General features: G+C 36.0%; 1 protein-coding gene across 2 annotated transcripts in view; it reads left to right on the top strand.

Annotated features, from left to right (window-relative positions):
- Positions 1 to 17,194, top strand: part of LOC150093630 (alkylglycerol monooxygenase-like) — a 58,887-nt gene that overhangs the window by 22,585 nt on the left and 19,108 nt on the right. For both annotated transcript variants that reach the window (XM_090412950.1, XM_090412951.1), the window contains exons 6-9: positions 611 to 706; positions 5,084 to 5,150; positions 6,339 to 6,487; positions 14,259 to 14,393. In XM_090412950.1, the coding sequence (XP_090269076.1) occupies positions 611 to 706; positions 5,084 to 5,150; positions 6,339 to 6,487; positions 14,259 to 14,393 (447 nt within the window). The remainder of the gene's footprint in view (positions 1 to 610; positions 707 to 5,083; positions 5,151 to 6,338; positions 6,488 to 14,258; positions 14,394 to 17,194) is intronic.

Below are 17,194 nucleotides of genomic sequence, written 5' to 3' on the forward strand. Positions count from 1 at the left end.
TTGCCTTCGAGTCAGTACTACGTGGAAGCATCAGAAGAAGAGGAGGAGTACAGTTGGAGAACTCTAAGAACTTGTCCTGATACATACTGTAACTTTTAGTCGAAATCAAAAATACACGACTGCAAAAAGGAAAAAAACAAACAAAAAAACAGGGGAAAATGTAGAATCATTCGGCTCCTTTTCACTGTCTTGACTCATGCCTCTACGCTTTCTTCTTTGAGGTAATATCTGAGAAGGAAAACTTCATCTCAGATAATGAAGTCAAGGTAATGTTGAACAAATGATTTCGTCAACAGACCGCTCAGCGTTATTGTGGTAGACTCACGAAAGTACTTGAAAGTCGATGGAAGCGAAGAATAAAGATCATTATGTGGAGAAATACAAAACTGGAGAATAAAGTTCAAGGAAAATGCTATGACTTTCCTTGAACTTTATAAACCTGGTCAGAGGAGTGTGTATTCTCACCGGGAAAAGACAAATGGTGTAACCAACATTTCAAGGGCTCTCGTGTTTAAAGAATACAGTAAAATAAATAAATAATGCATTTTAATTTCTTGCATGATGTCATTAAAATATTTATTATATTTAGATCTTATCCCTGTGTTTCTAGTTGACTTATTTACCTATGGCGTTGGCATTCCCACCATCTGTCTATCTGGTCCATTACCAGTTGAACTTGCTTTATCAGACTTATCTACACAATGAGGTGAGAAGCTTTCACTTATTTGGTTTATGTGTATTTTAATTATCCGTTGGTTATCATTTAAAAGTTCTTATTTATCTTAGCATACCAGGAATATGTAACACAGTAAGAAAAAGAAATAAAGAAATTCTAGAAAAAATCCAGAAAACATCACGTGGTTTCCATTCTTTTTTTTTCTTTTGCTAAACCAAAGAATGGCAATTTCATTTTTTTATTTTTTTTCATTTCCTTCACTTAAAGCTTTTAGGAATATTTCTTGATTTAACAATTAATATTAAAGAGGGTTTCTTCTAGAAGTATTTGGTTTTAACATTCAAAAATTGCAAAGTCCTTTACACTTGAAATGCATAAAGATGTTGGTTAGTCCTAGATATAATACAAATTTCGTTCTAGAGAAAACTTCCATCAGGCAATTGCGAAATAGATATAAATGTTTTAATAACATATTACTACACGAACAACTAGTTGTGACAGTAATTATATGAAAAAAATTAATCTAATTCTAAAAAGGTCTTAGGAATTCCGATCTGCCTTTTTTTTCAACTCAAACTCTTTCATATTCATCATTTTTAGAGACAATGGCTATCTTTATGAAGAGTTCCCCTCTCTCTCTCTCTCTCTCTTTCTCTCAAATAATATATTTCTGGCTTCCTCTCTTCTTTTTTCATTCTATTTTTCCTTCTAACGTGCGTGCAATCTATTTCGATGCCTTCATACCAGTCTAGACAGTTTATCTTTCTGTGACTGTCTTCTTCGATACTCTATTTCAAGTAATAATTTATATCATATAATAATAATAAGTAATAATAATTATTTGTTCAGTTCTCTTATTCTGATCTGACCTGGAGGTTTGAAGTGTCTTTAAAGGCCCATGTTTCATTTCTTGAGGAGAGTTTCTGAATTACATAAAAATTAATAAAAGATACAACAAATAAAGAAAAATAATAAAAGAGTCAACTATTATCTGCAGGTAAAGAGCTGAGTTGAGTATCTTCAAATTTGATATCAGGTTTAATGGACTGATTCATTGTTTTAACAACTATCGACCACATCTTCCTGTACCTCCTTTAATTCTAAATAACGTACAACTTAAATCTCGACTTTGTATGTTGCTCTATATGATGTCAGCTATTCAGATGTTTGTTTTCATGTTTCGTGTTGATTACTATTAGCTGATAAAGCATCTTATAGCAATTTTTAGCAGTATCTCTCTCCTGTTTTAATCTTCTTTGTTTCGATAACATCAATTATGACTAATTAGAATTAGAGAAGTGTGTGGAACTTCTTTAATTCTTCTGTGAATCCTACTTACTTTCCATTGATATTTCTTATGTTGATGGCGCCTATCTTGAACTTTGCTGACGTTGCGTTTGTCTCCCAGATGCAATTTGGTCGTCTGTCCATCCTCGTCCTTTCAGTATCTCTGTGAATACCTAACAAAGGGCTCACCACGAGAAAGTGCGAATTGTATAGTGGGTCAAAAACCGTGTTCGGTTCTCCTCATTCCTTAAAGGCTACGTGGAATTCTTCTCCAAATTATCTGGCTTTCACTCATAAAAAGCCTCTAAAATTGCCGATTACAATTAATTAATTACAATTCTCTTTATTTTTAATTCACTGATGTTAAGGTTGTTGTTCTGTTATTCAGATGTTTTTAGTTTCCTTTCCAGTTTTTTCTTCTTCTATTTCTTACTTTCCTACATCGCATGCTCGCACGTTTCACTTTTTAATTCTTACTGGTATTTCTTCACGCTCTTGATTCACTTCGTCTCCTTCTTTTCCTGTCCAACTAGCTCTTTTTTACCATTCTCCCCCCCCCCCCATTATAGAGTATTTATTGCTTTTCGCCTAGAGATGCTTTCAAAAGTCTGGATAAAAACGTGCCCAGACTGGCTAATCATGACTGAATGACCTTCGCGCGTAAGATTGCCTTACCAGAAATACCCACTCACGAACGTGCCTCCAGAGGCCCCCTCCTTGCTCAGAGCAAGAAGGGCCTCCTGTGTTAACTGTCTCACCGTGGTGAACCAAGCGGTTGATTATCTAGAAAAAACAAAAAAGAAAAAACAAAAGAAAAAAGTGCTTTTCACAAATATTATAATTGATTAAAATGATTTTAATACTTGTAGTAAAACAGATTTTTAATCGAAATTACTACGACTCTAATTTTCGCACTTATTCGTGACGACAGACTGACTTCAGTGTCCAAGTTTGATGATATAACGTATAACGACCATCTTCTTCTGAAAGAGAAAGAGAGAGAGAGAGAGAGAGAGAGAGAGAGAGAGAGAGAGAGAGAGAGAGAGAGAGAGAGAGATTCAAGGCTGTAATTTACCTTAAAGACCTGGTGGATTCAATTCTGGCTTCATGAGACAGATCTGATGTCCTTTGCCTACATTCGGCACTGATGTGCCATATACAGGGTGTTCGGGATAAATTTGACATATTTATAATTAATTATATTTTTCCGTAAGTTACATGTATTAACACACACTTCTCTTCATTTAAAAGTTTGGACCCTTCTTCATTCATATACAAGATGTCAGAAAGGATGGATAGCTGGAACCCACCTGAATCATGGAAGAGAATAACTTGTATCATGATGATTCGTGCCCGCCATCAAAATAAGGATATTACGACTGCTGCCCAATGCTCCCTGAATACAGTAAAAACAATCAGGCATGAACTAGAGACTTGCAATGGTGACTACGAGGATGTAGCAAGAAGAAAGATCCCTAGCAGACGATCTGATTGCGTTCGTACAGCAGAATTCCTCGCAAATCTGCAGGAACAGGTGTTGAAGAACCCTGGCATTGGAATTCGGGCTTTGTTCGTGGAGTTGCTAACTGTAGTCAAGCCCTGGATAACAAGGGTAGCCAATGGTAGGCCGTATGTATGGCAGCAGGATTCGGCCCCTTGCCACACCTCTGGGAAAAGTCAAAAATGGTTGTCTGAAAATTTCTACGACTTCACCAGTCCAAATGTTTGGCCTCCAAACTCCCCAGACCTTAACCCCATGGATTATTTTGTATGGGGCGCAGTTGAAAAAGACACCAATCGCACTTCCAGTAATACAAAAGCCCAGTTAATGGATAAAATTAAAACAGTTTTTGCGACCCTTCCCAGGGAGACTGTAGCATCAGCTTGTTCGAGGTTCCGAAGCAGAATTGAAGCTGTGATCGATGCTAATGGTGGTTATTTTGAGTAAATCTTGTTGATAGTATTGTAATTAACTCTGCCTGTAATGTTTTTTTTGTCAATTCATTAAATTTAATAGATACAAAGAAGATTTTCTTTTTCCTTACGAAACTGTCAAATTTATCCCGAACACCCTGTATATGGTCTTGCAATCTTTCCTGTATGGGTTTGATATTAAAATAATCTTGATTATTGTTGTTATTCATAGTACATAATGACAACAAACTATTGTTAATTCCTCAGAATTAGTCATGTCATAATAAATATTTTAATTTCAGAGTGAATAATCACAATAGCTTGCACTAAACTGTGAAAGATAGTGGAATATTTCCAGGTAGTGGAGTATCATCAGGGGAGAGAAAGGTCGCTTGGAGACATAAAATCCCAGTTCATCTTATCTCATACAGACGGACGTATAGAAAGGATATGGAGTCACAGCAAGAATTCATATACCCACAGTTCTTGGTCATAATTGAGCAACAATTAAGCAACTAAGACTACAGCCAATGTAGAATCTTTTAATTGCGCTTTTTCTGGCTAGTTTGGTTAGCTGACCATCAACTGAAAAAAAGCCCATATAAAGATTCTTGTCATCTAGAAGGATTCGAATTTCTTTCTAAATAAAGGGCTTAGTTGATACCATCTGAGTTACGGAGACTCTCTCGTTCTCAATGTGTCATTCTAATAACGAGGACATACATTGTAAAAGTTAAAAGTTTGATATATTCGTGGAAGATCATGGAATCTTACATGGAATTTGTTACGTCATCATAACAAGAGGATCAACCCAAGAAAAGGGATATCTATATCCCTTTTCTTGGGTTGATCTATATCTAAGACATTATTGATTATCACAGGACAATGCAATATCACAGGACAATGATATATAGTATATCTAAGACATTATTGATTACCACAGGACAATGCAGTTATTTAAATAATCTCTTGACAAGGATCTTTGCTATCCTTCTATAGAACTCAGCAAGATTCATGTGAATTACGACCACTGATTGGTATCCATTACGAGGTTAGGATTAGGAAGTTGCTTGTTGACTACTTGAATACTTGCCGATCTAATGTATGATGTAAAGAAAGCAAATGTTGACATATTGTTCTTTATTAACTTTGTATTAGTCGAAGGTTAAATGAGTTGTAGCTTATTTCTGTTATTAATTTTGGCAGGTCATTGGAACAATGGGATTCCTGGAAAATTTCCTTACAACTCCAAGTCACCACCGCGTTCACCACGGTAAGTCCCCAATCTTTTAAGTAATTTCAATCCCGTGCATGTTTACACACACTGATCCTAGAGTTAACTGACCCTACATTTAAGGATCGACTTGAATTCTCAAATATATAACAGAATTTTTTTTTTTCTTGTCTTTAGAATGCTTCGCACAACTTGCAAACTTGAAACAATGTTCATAAGCTTAATTTACACTGTTATGAATTAATCTTAAGAATAAAATAATAAAATTTAGTCGTAGTATACTTTGGAGATGGACCTTGTAATTTTTTTTTTCATTATTATTATTAAATCAACGCCGTACTGAGCAATCATTGAACTGCCCTCATTGCACGAATCATTAGGACCAAAATTCCATCTGCTCTAACTAAATATTATCAATTAGTTAGTTTTTTCCTTCAACAGATTTTTTTTTTCCCATCAAACAAAGACCTGTTTCGTCGGCATTGAAAACTTGATATGGTGTTTATCCGTAATCTTTAATATTTATATTTATTTATTTCGAAATTTGAAATTCAGCAATACATACCCGGAAAAAAATTATAAACGATCAAACAAAAACCCGAATAACCTTAAAAGTCACAAACGTTTTGAAGTCACAATTTTTAACGATCACAAACAAGCACAAGTTCAAAAGCACAGAATCTGACACGTGGATTTCCCAACTAATTTTTTTTTTACCATTTGCATAACGGCTAGCGAGTCAACACAAAACGATTCACAGAAGAAAAAAAAAAGTTCAAAAATTACATTGAACATAATAGAACGTTTCCTCCCCCCTACACACACACACACACACACACACACACACACACACACATTAGTTCAAAAATATGTGTTAGGTGGAGTTTGCGGCAATTCTCTAACCGTGGTTTACCGAGGAACTGTGGACGTTCCTCTATGTTAACACGGGATATTATTGAACTTACAATAATTAGCAAAATATTCGCCAATAGATGTCCTCCCACTCACAGCTTAATAATATATTTTATAACTTTATAAAATTGAATGTTTGATGTTTAACAAATCTTTCATTTTAAATCATAATAATAATAAAATTAAGATTATTCTTACTATTCGCATGTGTCGCCCAGTAATTCAATGTTCACAAATTAAAACGTTTTCCGATTAAGTTTTCTTATAGTTGGAATGAAATCTGAAATATTGATTGATTTTTGTTTGTTTTATTAGGAAGGAATCGAAGATGCATCGACAAAAATTTTGGCGGATTTTTAATTATATGGGATCGTATCTTTGGAACATTCGAACAAGAAGACGGACGAGAAATTACCTACGGGGTCACACATCCCGTTAACTCTTTTAATCCTGTAATTATTCAGGTAAATTTCAATTAAAAAAAAAAAAACACGAATTTCCAGTTAGTAAATAACAATAAGTAATGTTTACTACAAATATCACTCTAGAAATGATGCAAGGATCTATACGTTACACTGCATTTTTGCAATATTATATAACAATGATGCAGTGATCGTTCCAATTACCATCTATGCCATTTTGGTGGTAGATAACAAAAATTGTTTAGTTAAATCAAAATAGTTCAGCAGATTTGAGTGAGTGACGGTATCGAGTTTTATTAGAATACTCCCCCTCCCCCTCCACACGCGCGCACACACACATGCCAGTCACATGAATAGACGAACAAAAAACATAAAGCTAATATTCTTGGTTCTTCTTACGGTTGCAGAACACTGAACATAACTAACAGGGAAGTGGTAAATGACAAATGACTTTCAGCTGCCATTAAGCAGCTTTTTCGGGGAGGGGGGGGGGATCATCTGTAATTATGCAGTCAGTCACGCTTCGAGAGAACCGCAGCATTTAGGATCGCGCATTCACGGACTTCAGTTGTATGCTCTATACAGAATAATACAGGGATTTGTATATCAAACGTCATTACTTCAAAAGGCTTTTGTAATGCAACTAAATTATGAAACACGCCACGAGCTTGGACAATCTGCCTTTTTATATTAATATGAGTTTTGTATTACAAATGGAGAGAGGGAAATTTTTACGCTGCGTTATCTGCCTAGAAAGAGGATGCGTGGATTTTTTTTATGACAAATTTTGTTTGCCATGACGAATTTAATGAGCATTTCGCTGTGTCCGTTACGCTCTAAGAGAGCACCCGTGGTGGACTATTAGGTAACAGCCACTGCAATATCTGTTAAATGAATTACTTCTCACAGTCCACCCACAGCACGTAATGTACTGCAGGTTTGCAGCCTTTCATAGGTTTGCAGTTTTATTGCATGGAGTGGCACACCGTCGCCCAGGTGAAAGAATGTACATTACGGAACCCATAAATTGTTGATTTATGAGAAAAGGGAAACAAAAATGACTTGAAAAATTACAGACCAATCTCCCTTCTATCAGTCTTTTCGAAATTATTAAAGAAATTGGTAAAAATTAGACTCATGACATTTTTGGACAAAAACAACTTCTTTTCAAAGAATCAATTTGGGTTCAGGCAAAAGTTTAACACAGAACATGCTTTACTGAACTTCACAAACACAGTTTATATCTCCCTACATGAACATAAACTAACATTAACAGTATTTTTATGTCTACATAAAGCTTTCGACACCGTATCACCTGAAATCTTAATAAAATACATTAGAAGTCACAGGAATACGAGTTACTACCCTAAATTGGTTCAAAAATTACTCCTTAGACCACAAATTGCAAAAATAAACAACAGCTATAGCAGTTCCAAAACGGTAGACTGCGGTATATCACAAGGATCTGTCTTGGGACCAATTTTATTTAATATTTATAGCAATGACTTCTGCAGTCTTAAACTAAACAGTAAAACAGATGATACAGTTCTAATTTTCTCTACGGACACAGCCGAATAAATGCAAACCATCGTGAATGCTGATCTTTTAAAAGTAACAAATTGGTTCAAGTCAAATAAACTCAGTCCGAATGTCTCAAAAACTAAATATTTAAATTTTAATTTGGGAAATACAACAGACAAAATGAACTTCACAGCAAAATTAATTTTACATGATTGGAATTGTAGGACAAATTCAAATTGCAACTGCGAGAAAATAGAAAAAGTCAGTGTAATAACTTACTTGGGATTAAAAACTGATAGTAATTTAAGCTGGAAACCGCAGCGTATTACTTACCGATGTCGTAAATAAAGTAAGGATTATGATAAACAGACTTTACTGCATAAATTTAAATTTAAGGATCTATTTATATAGATCCTTAAATTTAAATATGCTAAAAATATTATATTCTTCTTGGATTCAAAGGGCACTACAATATGGTACTTTGAATTGGGGAGAAATCTATCGCACTACGCTGAAACCTCTAGTTTCAACTCGGAATAAAGCAATTCAAATCTTAACTAGAAACAAATACAAGGATACTGCAATGTGTAATAAATATACCATACTAAATGTACTATCTCTCAGATGTTTATATAAATAAAAAAACGATAATGATTACATAAATATCAAAAAGATGTTTTCTTTAGTGGGCATAAAATATCTGGTTCTTAAAGCAAATAAAGAAGAAATACCCAAATAGTATTATTATCATTATTCGTGACACCTCCACCGAGTCCGGAGACTCATCGCGGGAGGACACCTACTATACAACTGTCTCCACCACCAACACCAAACCTCTACTACCAATCATCTCCATCAACGCCATCTACCGCCCACCACAACTATAATTTTTGTCTGTAAATTGCGTGTGTTCTGAAGAGCCGATTTGTCTGTATGCGGGATGAAAAACCCGAGTTTGCGGGAGAAAAAAAACCGCTACCCCCGTATGAGATCTGCCAACACCTTCGATTGAAAAAAAGTCCACATAAAAGTCCTCCCGACTAGAGTCGAACTTAGGCCTATTCCAATCGAAGGGAGCAATATACCGAGCAATATATTGCGCTACGGAGGCGTTATTATAACATTTAAATTATTATAAATATTATACTTATTTAGCACCAAAAACATTCAATACACTACCTTTAATAATAAAAAGTGAAAGTAACCGAAACCAATAGAAAACTCAAATCAAAGAATATTTATTTTTTCCACAAAAATGAGAAACTTCCGTTCAAAATAACTGTATAATTATTGGTTTTTGGTAATTGTCTCCAACGTATTTGTATTAAAAGATCCAGTTTCGTGTTTAAAATGTAAAGTGTAAATGTTATTTACCTACCTTGTTTTATTTGGTTCCAAAACTTAATTAATGTTATATGCAACTTTTTTCCTGTGTATATTATCATGTTCGCTTATAGGTATAGATTTTTTTTTTTTTTTTTTTTGTAAACATAACAATCTTATGTATAGGATTAACCGGTTTTTCGTTCTCTGCAGTCAGGCAGAGAAGTTACATGCTCATACTCTTGTTGAGGTATGTTACATCGAAATATCAGTTATAAGGTAAACTACATTTTTTTTTTTAGATTAAAGCCATTAACAGTTATTTTGACGATACTCTATAAGAACAAAATCTGACATGCATGTGGAAGAACATAACAGTTACTATAGGACAATATTATCTATTTACATGAGGGTGACAGCTGATTAATGTTCGCACTGTTAAGCACAAAAAACTTATTCCCCCGTTCAATGGGAGGGAGAATGATGTCACTTCTATGCTGGAAAGTGGACTATGATGCAGTCGCCCTGCTCAGCCAGGAGTTGATTCCGTGGATTCCAGTCTTAGTGGAAAAGATGTAAGGTGTTGTTTTGCCTGGGGTGGTGATGCTCGTGTAGGATCCGACTTCTCACCTTTTGTTTGAAGGCTACAAGGAGTTGGTCAGCTGCCTCTCTCTGTGAAGTTGCTGAGCTGTCTGGTCTTGTATGTCTGAGGTAGAAGTTGTATATGACCGCTTTCGCGGTGATGAAGAGGTAATTGCAGAATGAATGATTATTTGACTCCACATGGATAAGATTGAAGTACCCCTCTTCTGTATGAAGACTGCCACAGGTGAGAGCTGCCTTTCCCGAGACAAACTGATTAATTGGGTGTTGACTGGGCATTCCAAGTAGATATGCCAGACTGTTCCTGATCTGAGTTACATTTTCGTAATATAGTTGGAGTGGGTAGTACGTTGTGCCACATTCTCCACTGAATATCTGCGTCAGGTTTGATGGCTCTTGTGCGATACGGTAGGTCCCATTGAAATGGTGTTTGATGAGATGATGCAGGATTTTCTAGTAAAGTGCTTTGGTTCGACTGTTGTGTTAGAGAGCTGTAGATTTTGTTGGTATTGCTGGGTGTGTAAGTTTCTCCCATGAATTATTAGTTTTTATCAGAAAGATAGGCGCTGGATCTTCTGAAATAGGAGGGCTAAGTCCCTCTTCTGTTATGCTATCGAGCATAGCTACTTGAAAAGCAGCCTTTACAGTGTCTATCTGCTCAGACTGATTCCCATATTCCAGGTTTTCGAGCGATTTTGGAAAGCGGCAGGTGAGGCTCGGAGAAAGAATGTCACCCAAGATCCTCACGCTTTGCCAGCTCCATGGAGGAAAGAAAATCTCTTTCTGAGTGATCGGGTTTCTTACCATCATGTAGAAGTTTGTTAGATTTACTGGCACATGAGCTGTTGTCATTCTTAAGGTTGTGGAGAGAGAGAGAGAGAGAGAGAGAGAGAGAGAGAGAGAGAGAGAGAGAGACCTCTAGTGGCAGAAGTGAAAATATATTCAGTGGTGCATTTGTGTGATATTTCCTGTTGTAGGGTATTATCGAGCTCAGAACATTGTTATCTTGTTATCAATGGAGGTTGAGTTTTGTCCTCCAACTTTGAGAGAAGTGCATAGCTTGGAGTATGAAAGCCAGTTTGTTTTGTTCCATATGAATCGATAGATGGTTGAATTTATCTGTTTGATGAATTGCACTGGTGGCGTGAGAATCTTCAGTGTATGCCAAAGGACACTGGTGGGTATTTGGTTAACGATTATTGTTCTCCCTCTTTGTGGAGGCAGAGACTCGTATTGTTGCCCAGTTTTCTAGTACCTGCTTGAAACGGTTGTTTAGTATTTCCCAGTTCTTATCCACATAAGAGGGCGTGTTTCCTAGGTTAAACAGGTATTTGTTTTCCTCTGCGGACCAGGTAGCAGACATTGGGGAATCCGTTCGGTTTGTCCATTTGGCTCCTGAGGCCGCCTGATATTGTTGGCATGCCGTTTGTATGTTATCGAAGTCCTCTTCTTTGCGGGCTATAATTGTAACATCATCAGCATATACTGTCAGGGTTATGGTTTGGTAGGGAAGTTTAAGACGGGATGCCTTAAGCAGCATGCTCAGTCTACACAAAAAGGGCTCAATGGCAATTGTGTTAAGAGGACCGGAAAGTGGACAGCCTTGTTTAATACCTCTGCTTACTTGTTTAATGGTACAGTTATGGTAAGCCTGTTGTTTATTTTCATGCAAAACTGTGCCTTGGCATACAACATCTTAATAGAGTGAATGATGCTTGAGCCAAGGCCAAAGGCTTTCAAGCAGCTGAAGAGGTATAGGTGTTCAATGCGGTCGAAAGCTTTTTCTTGGTCTAGTGTTAAAAGACCCATTGTTTCACTGTTGTTGTTGGCTATGCTTATGAGATCCCTTATGAGGTGTAAGTTTTCGTGGATAGATCTTCCAGGGATGGAATAGCTCTGATGCCTATTTATTATTTCGCTCAGAGCTGGTTTAAGTTTGTTGGCAATGGCTTTTGATATAATTTTACAGTTGGTGTTTATGATGGAGATGGGTCTCTAGTTTCCTAATTTCGTCGCGTCTCCTTTCTTTGGAATGAGTTTAATCACAGATGTTGTCATATTGAGTGGGAAGCCATTGGTATTCGCGTCAACAAAAATTCTGTAGAGGATAGGTCCAAGCTGTTCCCAGAAGGACTGGTAAAATTCAGTGATGAGCCTGTCTATGCCAGGAGATTTATCTTTAGGTAAGGAGGTGCAGCAGTTGTCAAATCGTGTAGCGTGATGGGGAGTTCTGTACTTCACCTTGTTGGTGGTGAGAGTCTTTTCACCAGCAACATACAATATAGGTATAGATGTTTTTTTTTTTTTTTTATTGAACTTGATGAAATATACATTGGAAGATAGATGACAAAAAAACGGACTATTTACATATTATAAGAATGTATATTACAGGAAAAAAAGGTTTTTCTTTTTAGATATACAATAGAACTGAAGGGGAAAAGGTACATTCATTGTAGGCAGGATGTGTCTTTTCAGTAAGAGTCAATATTACAGTTCAGCATCACTTTTAGTTATTCTTTATTCTTCAGCTGAAGTGTATTGTCGTCGGGAATCCAGAACAGGGTACCAGTTGGATTCCACTCCTCTATGAATTTTGTGACAGTTCCTGTTTTTTTGTAATAATCAAATTCCAGTGAAAGCCTGCTTTGTAGTTTCCGCCGTAGGCTACACATGAGGGTTTGTTCTGATTCAGTGATGAGTATATAATTCTTTCTTTTAAGGTTACACGGTGATCAGCATTCATATTTATAAATTTAGGGACACAAAAACACACGTGTTGAACAGATTGTTTTATTAATAAATTTATAAATATGAATGAGTATATAATGATGATGCATTACATAACAGTCTCTATATGCATATCGTAACCTAAGAGCGACAGCTCTTAGGTAACGCCCATGGTTATTCAAAATTTTGTACTATGATATGCATTTCAGAATAAAGAATTTAGAAATTAGAAAAAAATAAAGTGATTTGAGAAAGAAGAAGAAACAGAAAAGTTCCTTGTTTTTGTATATAGAGTAGGATTTCCTGGTGATCTAACATTTAGTCCAGCTGCGATATATATATATATATATATTTTTTTTTTTTATTTATTTATTTTTTTTTTGGCGAGAAGATAATTATAGAGGAAATTTGAAAAATATTTCCATTTTTTAAAACGTTTTTTATTAATATAATTTGTTTTATTCATAAATTTTCTACAATTTCCCTCTAATAATATTGATTTTAAGTTTTAGAATTTGTTTTAACTCCATATCAGTAGTGACCAGTGAAAATTTTAAGTGGAGGTGCTGCATATGCAAAATAAAAAGAAATTATTTTTTCCTAATCAGTAACCAATTTATTAATAAATAAATTTACATATTAAAAAATTCCTTTATTAAAAACATTTCACCCTCACCACGAACACCCACCAATAATAAAAGTTTCGTATCTCACAGAAATAACGCGCGCAAGCATACGATACACTGCCCAAACGAGCAGTGTCGGAATCACTTGTAACGGGCAATTAGAAGCGCAAACGAATATCGGCGAGTCTAGCTGCAATTGGCCTAATGTGATAATTCTGACACTGCGTTAGATCGCAGTGCATTTGTTTCGTAATCTAAAGCGTCAATCGAACACTTCCAATGTCGAAATAAGCTGTCACCTTTAACATTACATTTATATAATGTTGTAAGCATTGTTATTATTTATAAACACAAACAAAATTTAATTTTTTCATTTTTTCCTTGGGGGTGCCGCAGTGCTTATGTACGAGCCGCCACTACTTATGATAAAATCATTTCGTTTGTTTCACCGACCAATTTATTAGAATGCAAAACTCTTTGCAGTCTAATACTTGGTAGGTGTAGAGCAGTCAGTATGAATTTCTCGGTCCACACATCAGTGTGTTGAAATACTTTTTGTTAGTTCAGAACGTTCTCTTCGAGTGAGCGTAGTTACCTCTATAGAATTTAAATATTTTAAACTGAAGGAAAAAAGAACAAAAGAGGCGTTTTTTTTTTTTTTCTGTTTCGTAAATAGCGCCTTCACAACAATAGATTATGAGTCTAAATCTTCCACCGTAGGCATGTGGGATGTTTGTGAATGTCCTAATATGGGAGATGAATTCCATATCCCGTGTGACGCCCACGTGCGTATTAGAGACTTGAAGTGGATTCAAAAAAGTACCTTGTTTGATCTGTAGAACGGCCATCCTAGATTTTTAACCCCTTAATCAATATTTATTCCCTTTATGATTTAATCACAAATCTTGTGATTTAACTGTTTATACGGTCTATAGAAATATAAGTCGTAGCTGATTAGAAATGCTTGCATTAAGAACCGTATCCTTAGTGACATTGTGTATTCGTTCTTCTAGTTCCGACATTTCCACCACGTCTGGAGAATGTTCTGGGAAGTACAAGGCATTGAAAATAAGTTGTCGGCACTATTTAAAGGACCTGGCTGGGCCCCTGGAAAACCCCGCCTCGGATATCTTCACGAAATTCCTGAGGTAAATTTATTATTTGAAACGGGTTATATGGTTACGAGTTTTTCAAATTGAAGTCATGTGGAAGTGTCTGTTGTCATGTGCGTTCTTCAATTATAGCTCGTAATAACTGAACAGATTAAAAATCAGGTATTGGCTGGTTGATGGAATGTAACAGTCTGTCTTATAGAATTTTTGCTCAGTGGTTAGTACATTGTCTGCAGAATCAAGTAATGCAAGATGACCTTCTATGTTGGAAGTTTATTTCGCATTTGGTTAGACTATAATAAATTTAGTTTAATCCTTTATCCAAGTGTAAGCAAAGAAAGTTTGCGCCTGAAATTATTATGTTGGCAACTCGTATAGGTAAATGTGACCTCTCCTATTGCTTCAGCCTTAGTATCACCACTTCTGGGTCTGCCTCCCACTGACGAGACCTCAATAAAGGTGGAAACCGGTATGGGTAGTGGCCCCTCCCTTAATGCATAGCATTATACATGTCCGCAAGGAGATGTGTTTTGCATTATGGGAGATACTGAGATAGGAGTGATGAGAGCTTTCTCCACCTTTGCTGCGAGTTGCCAAAGTGTTGTACCACCTTACCTCAGTCCTGAAGTTAAGGTATTGGTTGACAGTTTTCAGGTGCAAAACCAATTTCAGGTGCAAACTTTGTTTGCTTACACTTGGATAAAGGATTCAACTAAATTTATTATGACCTTCTATGAATGATTATTTATTTTTCGGTTATTCTGATATCCACCATCAGCTAAGGCTATGATACCAATGGATCATGTGTGTGTTTCCAAGTGGAAAAACTCTGCCAGTACCTCTGTATGATTTGTAGTTGAAAGTCCAGTCCAATATCGTTGATACGGACTAAGCTAATATAATTGCTATTTTTTTTCTTAATTTGACCTACTTCAATAGATATCTTACTGGTAATATTTTTTTTAGAACACAACTTGGCGAACTTTAGATAGTTACGCCTGAGACCGGGAACAGTTGACATATATTTTCTTATGTTTAATGAGATCTGATAGGAACGCAGGGGTTGAATTTTAATGATCTATTCAGTGAATTCTAATGAAGAAAAAGAAACCTGAAGACTTCGGTTGACAATGACCAATATTAAAAGAAAATATAACCTTATTCTCTTAACTAATTTGGCTCAATGGCCTGTCAAGGCCAAGCAAGTTAGCGTCTACTATGGTAAACCTAATTGAGGTCATGATAAGGAGGTTGGTGTTATCTGCATAGTCTGCTACGTTTGTCAGCGTGTGCTTTCTATGACTGATGAAAAATCAGAGTTTCCCGAAGAGAAAACTGTCAAACCTCGAGATCACATAAACCACTTTTGGTTGAAAAGCTGTCAGAAAGAATTCTTGTGTCCTGAACAAGATTTGAACTTTCAGGACATCATCGATAAAAATAAACCATTGTACTTACAAGCCTTGAGGCACACAATTTCAACATTGACTTTTGTAACTATACTTTTAGGATGATGTAATTTAATGGCATACTTAAATATACATTTTAATATTTAATCATTAATATTAAAGTACTTAATAACTTAGTATTTGAAAAAATATAAATCAAGAAAAAAAAATCACTGCGGGGCCCGGAGTTCTGCGGATCACAGTTTAGGAACCACGGTTATAGTATATAATTATAGAATGATGATTACGAATAGAGTTTTCAATACATCTCCGTATGTTCAGGGCACATGCGCAGAAAACATGAAAGCTGTAAGAGTGCTGTTTAACTCAGTTCTCAAACGAATACAGTAACAGCAGCTTGAGACGTTTTTTTCTTTTCAGAGGATGAACAGACCACGGATATCTTACCAACATTCTATAACTTAAGACGAATACCCAGGACCGTCGAGAACGGGGGGATAAGATTCCACTGGTCGCGATTCCTAGGGGCCCGTAATTTCTAAGGGCCAAGTTAGGTACTAATATATTAATATGATCTTTTAATATAATAATAATAATAATAATAATAATAATAATAATAAAAAAATAATAATAATATAGTATTGCTCACAGAAAACATTCAGCTATTATTAAACGATTGACAATTTACCGACAGAATTCAAAATATATTATTATTATTATTATTATTATTATTATTATTATTATTATTATTATTTCGGGCGACTGCAGGAGTCCTTAGACTCATCGAGGGAGGCCCTAAACATCATGTCCACACAACTATGCGATTACATTCTCACAGTATCTATCATACCTTGTCTTGAACTCGTTCACCGTCATAGCACCCACAACAGACTCTGGCAGCTTATTCCACTCATTTACCACTCTAAAAGTAAAGAATCCAGCTCTAACACCCCTGCTAACCACACTCTTGCACAGCTTCCATAGGTGTCCCCTAGTTCTCCAACCACCAGTCCTGATCTCAAAAATATCCTCTGAATTAATCCTATAGAATCCCTTTAGCAATTTGAATGTCTCAATCATATCTCCCCTCCTCCGCCTATCAACTAGTTTCTGCAACCCACAAATCTTCAACCTGTTCTCATATGGTTCATTCCATAGACCTGTTATCATCTTAGTCACTCGCCTCTGGATCCTCTCCACCTCCTCCCCATCAAGAAGGAACCGAGGTGACCAAATCTGGGCACAGTAGTCGAGATGAGGTCTTATCAAGGCTCGGTACAGAGGTACAATAACTTGCTTGTCTCTGCTCGTCAAGGTATTTTTCAACAACCAAGTGAGTTGATGAGCTGATTTAGCTACTTTTGCAATGTGCCCCCTAAACTTCATCTCCCTATCCACCAACACTCCCAAGTCCCTGGCCTCATCAAT

The sequence above is a fragment of the Typopeltis vanoorti genome, chromosome 23 (assembly GCF_054136105.1).
Source record: "Typopeltis vanoorti isolate ZY-2024b chromosome 23, IOZ_Tvanoo_1.0, whole genome shotgun sequence".
NCBI lineage: Eukaryota > Metazoa > Arthropoda > Arachnida > Uropygi > Thelyphonidae > Typopeltis > Typopeltis vanoorti.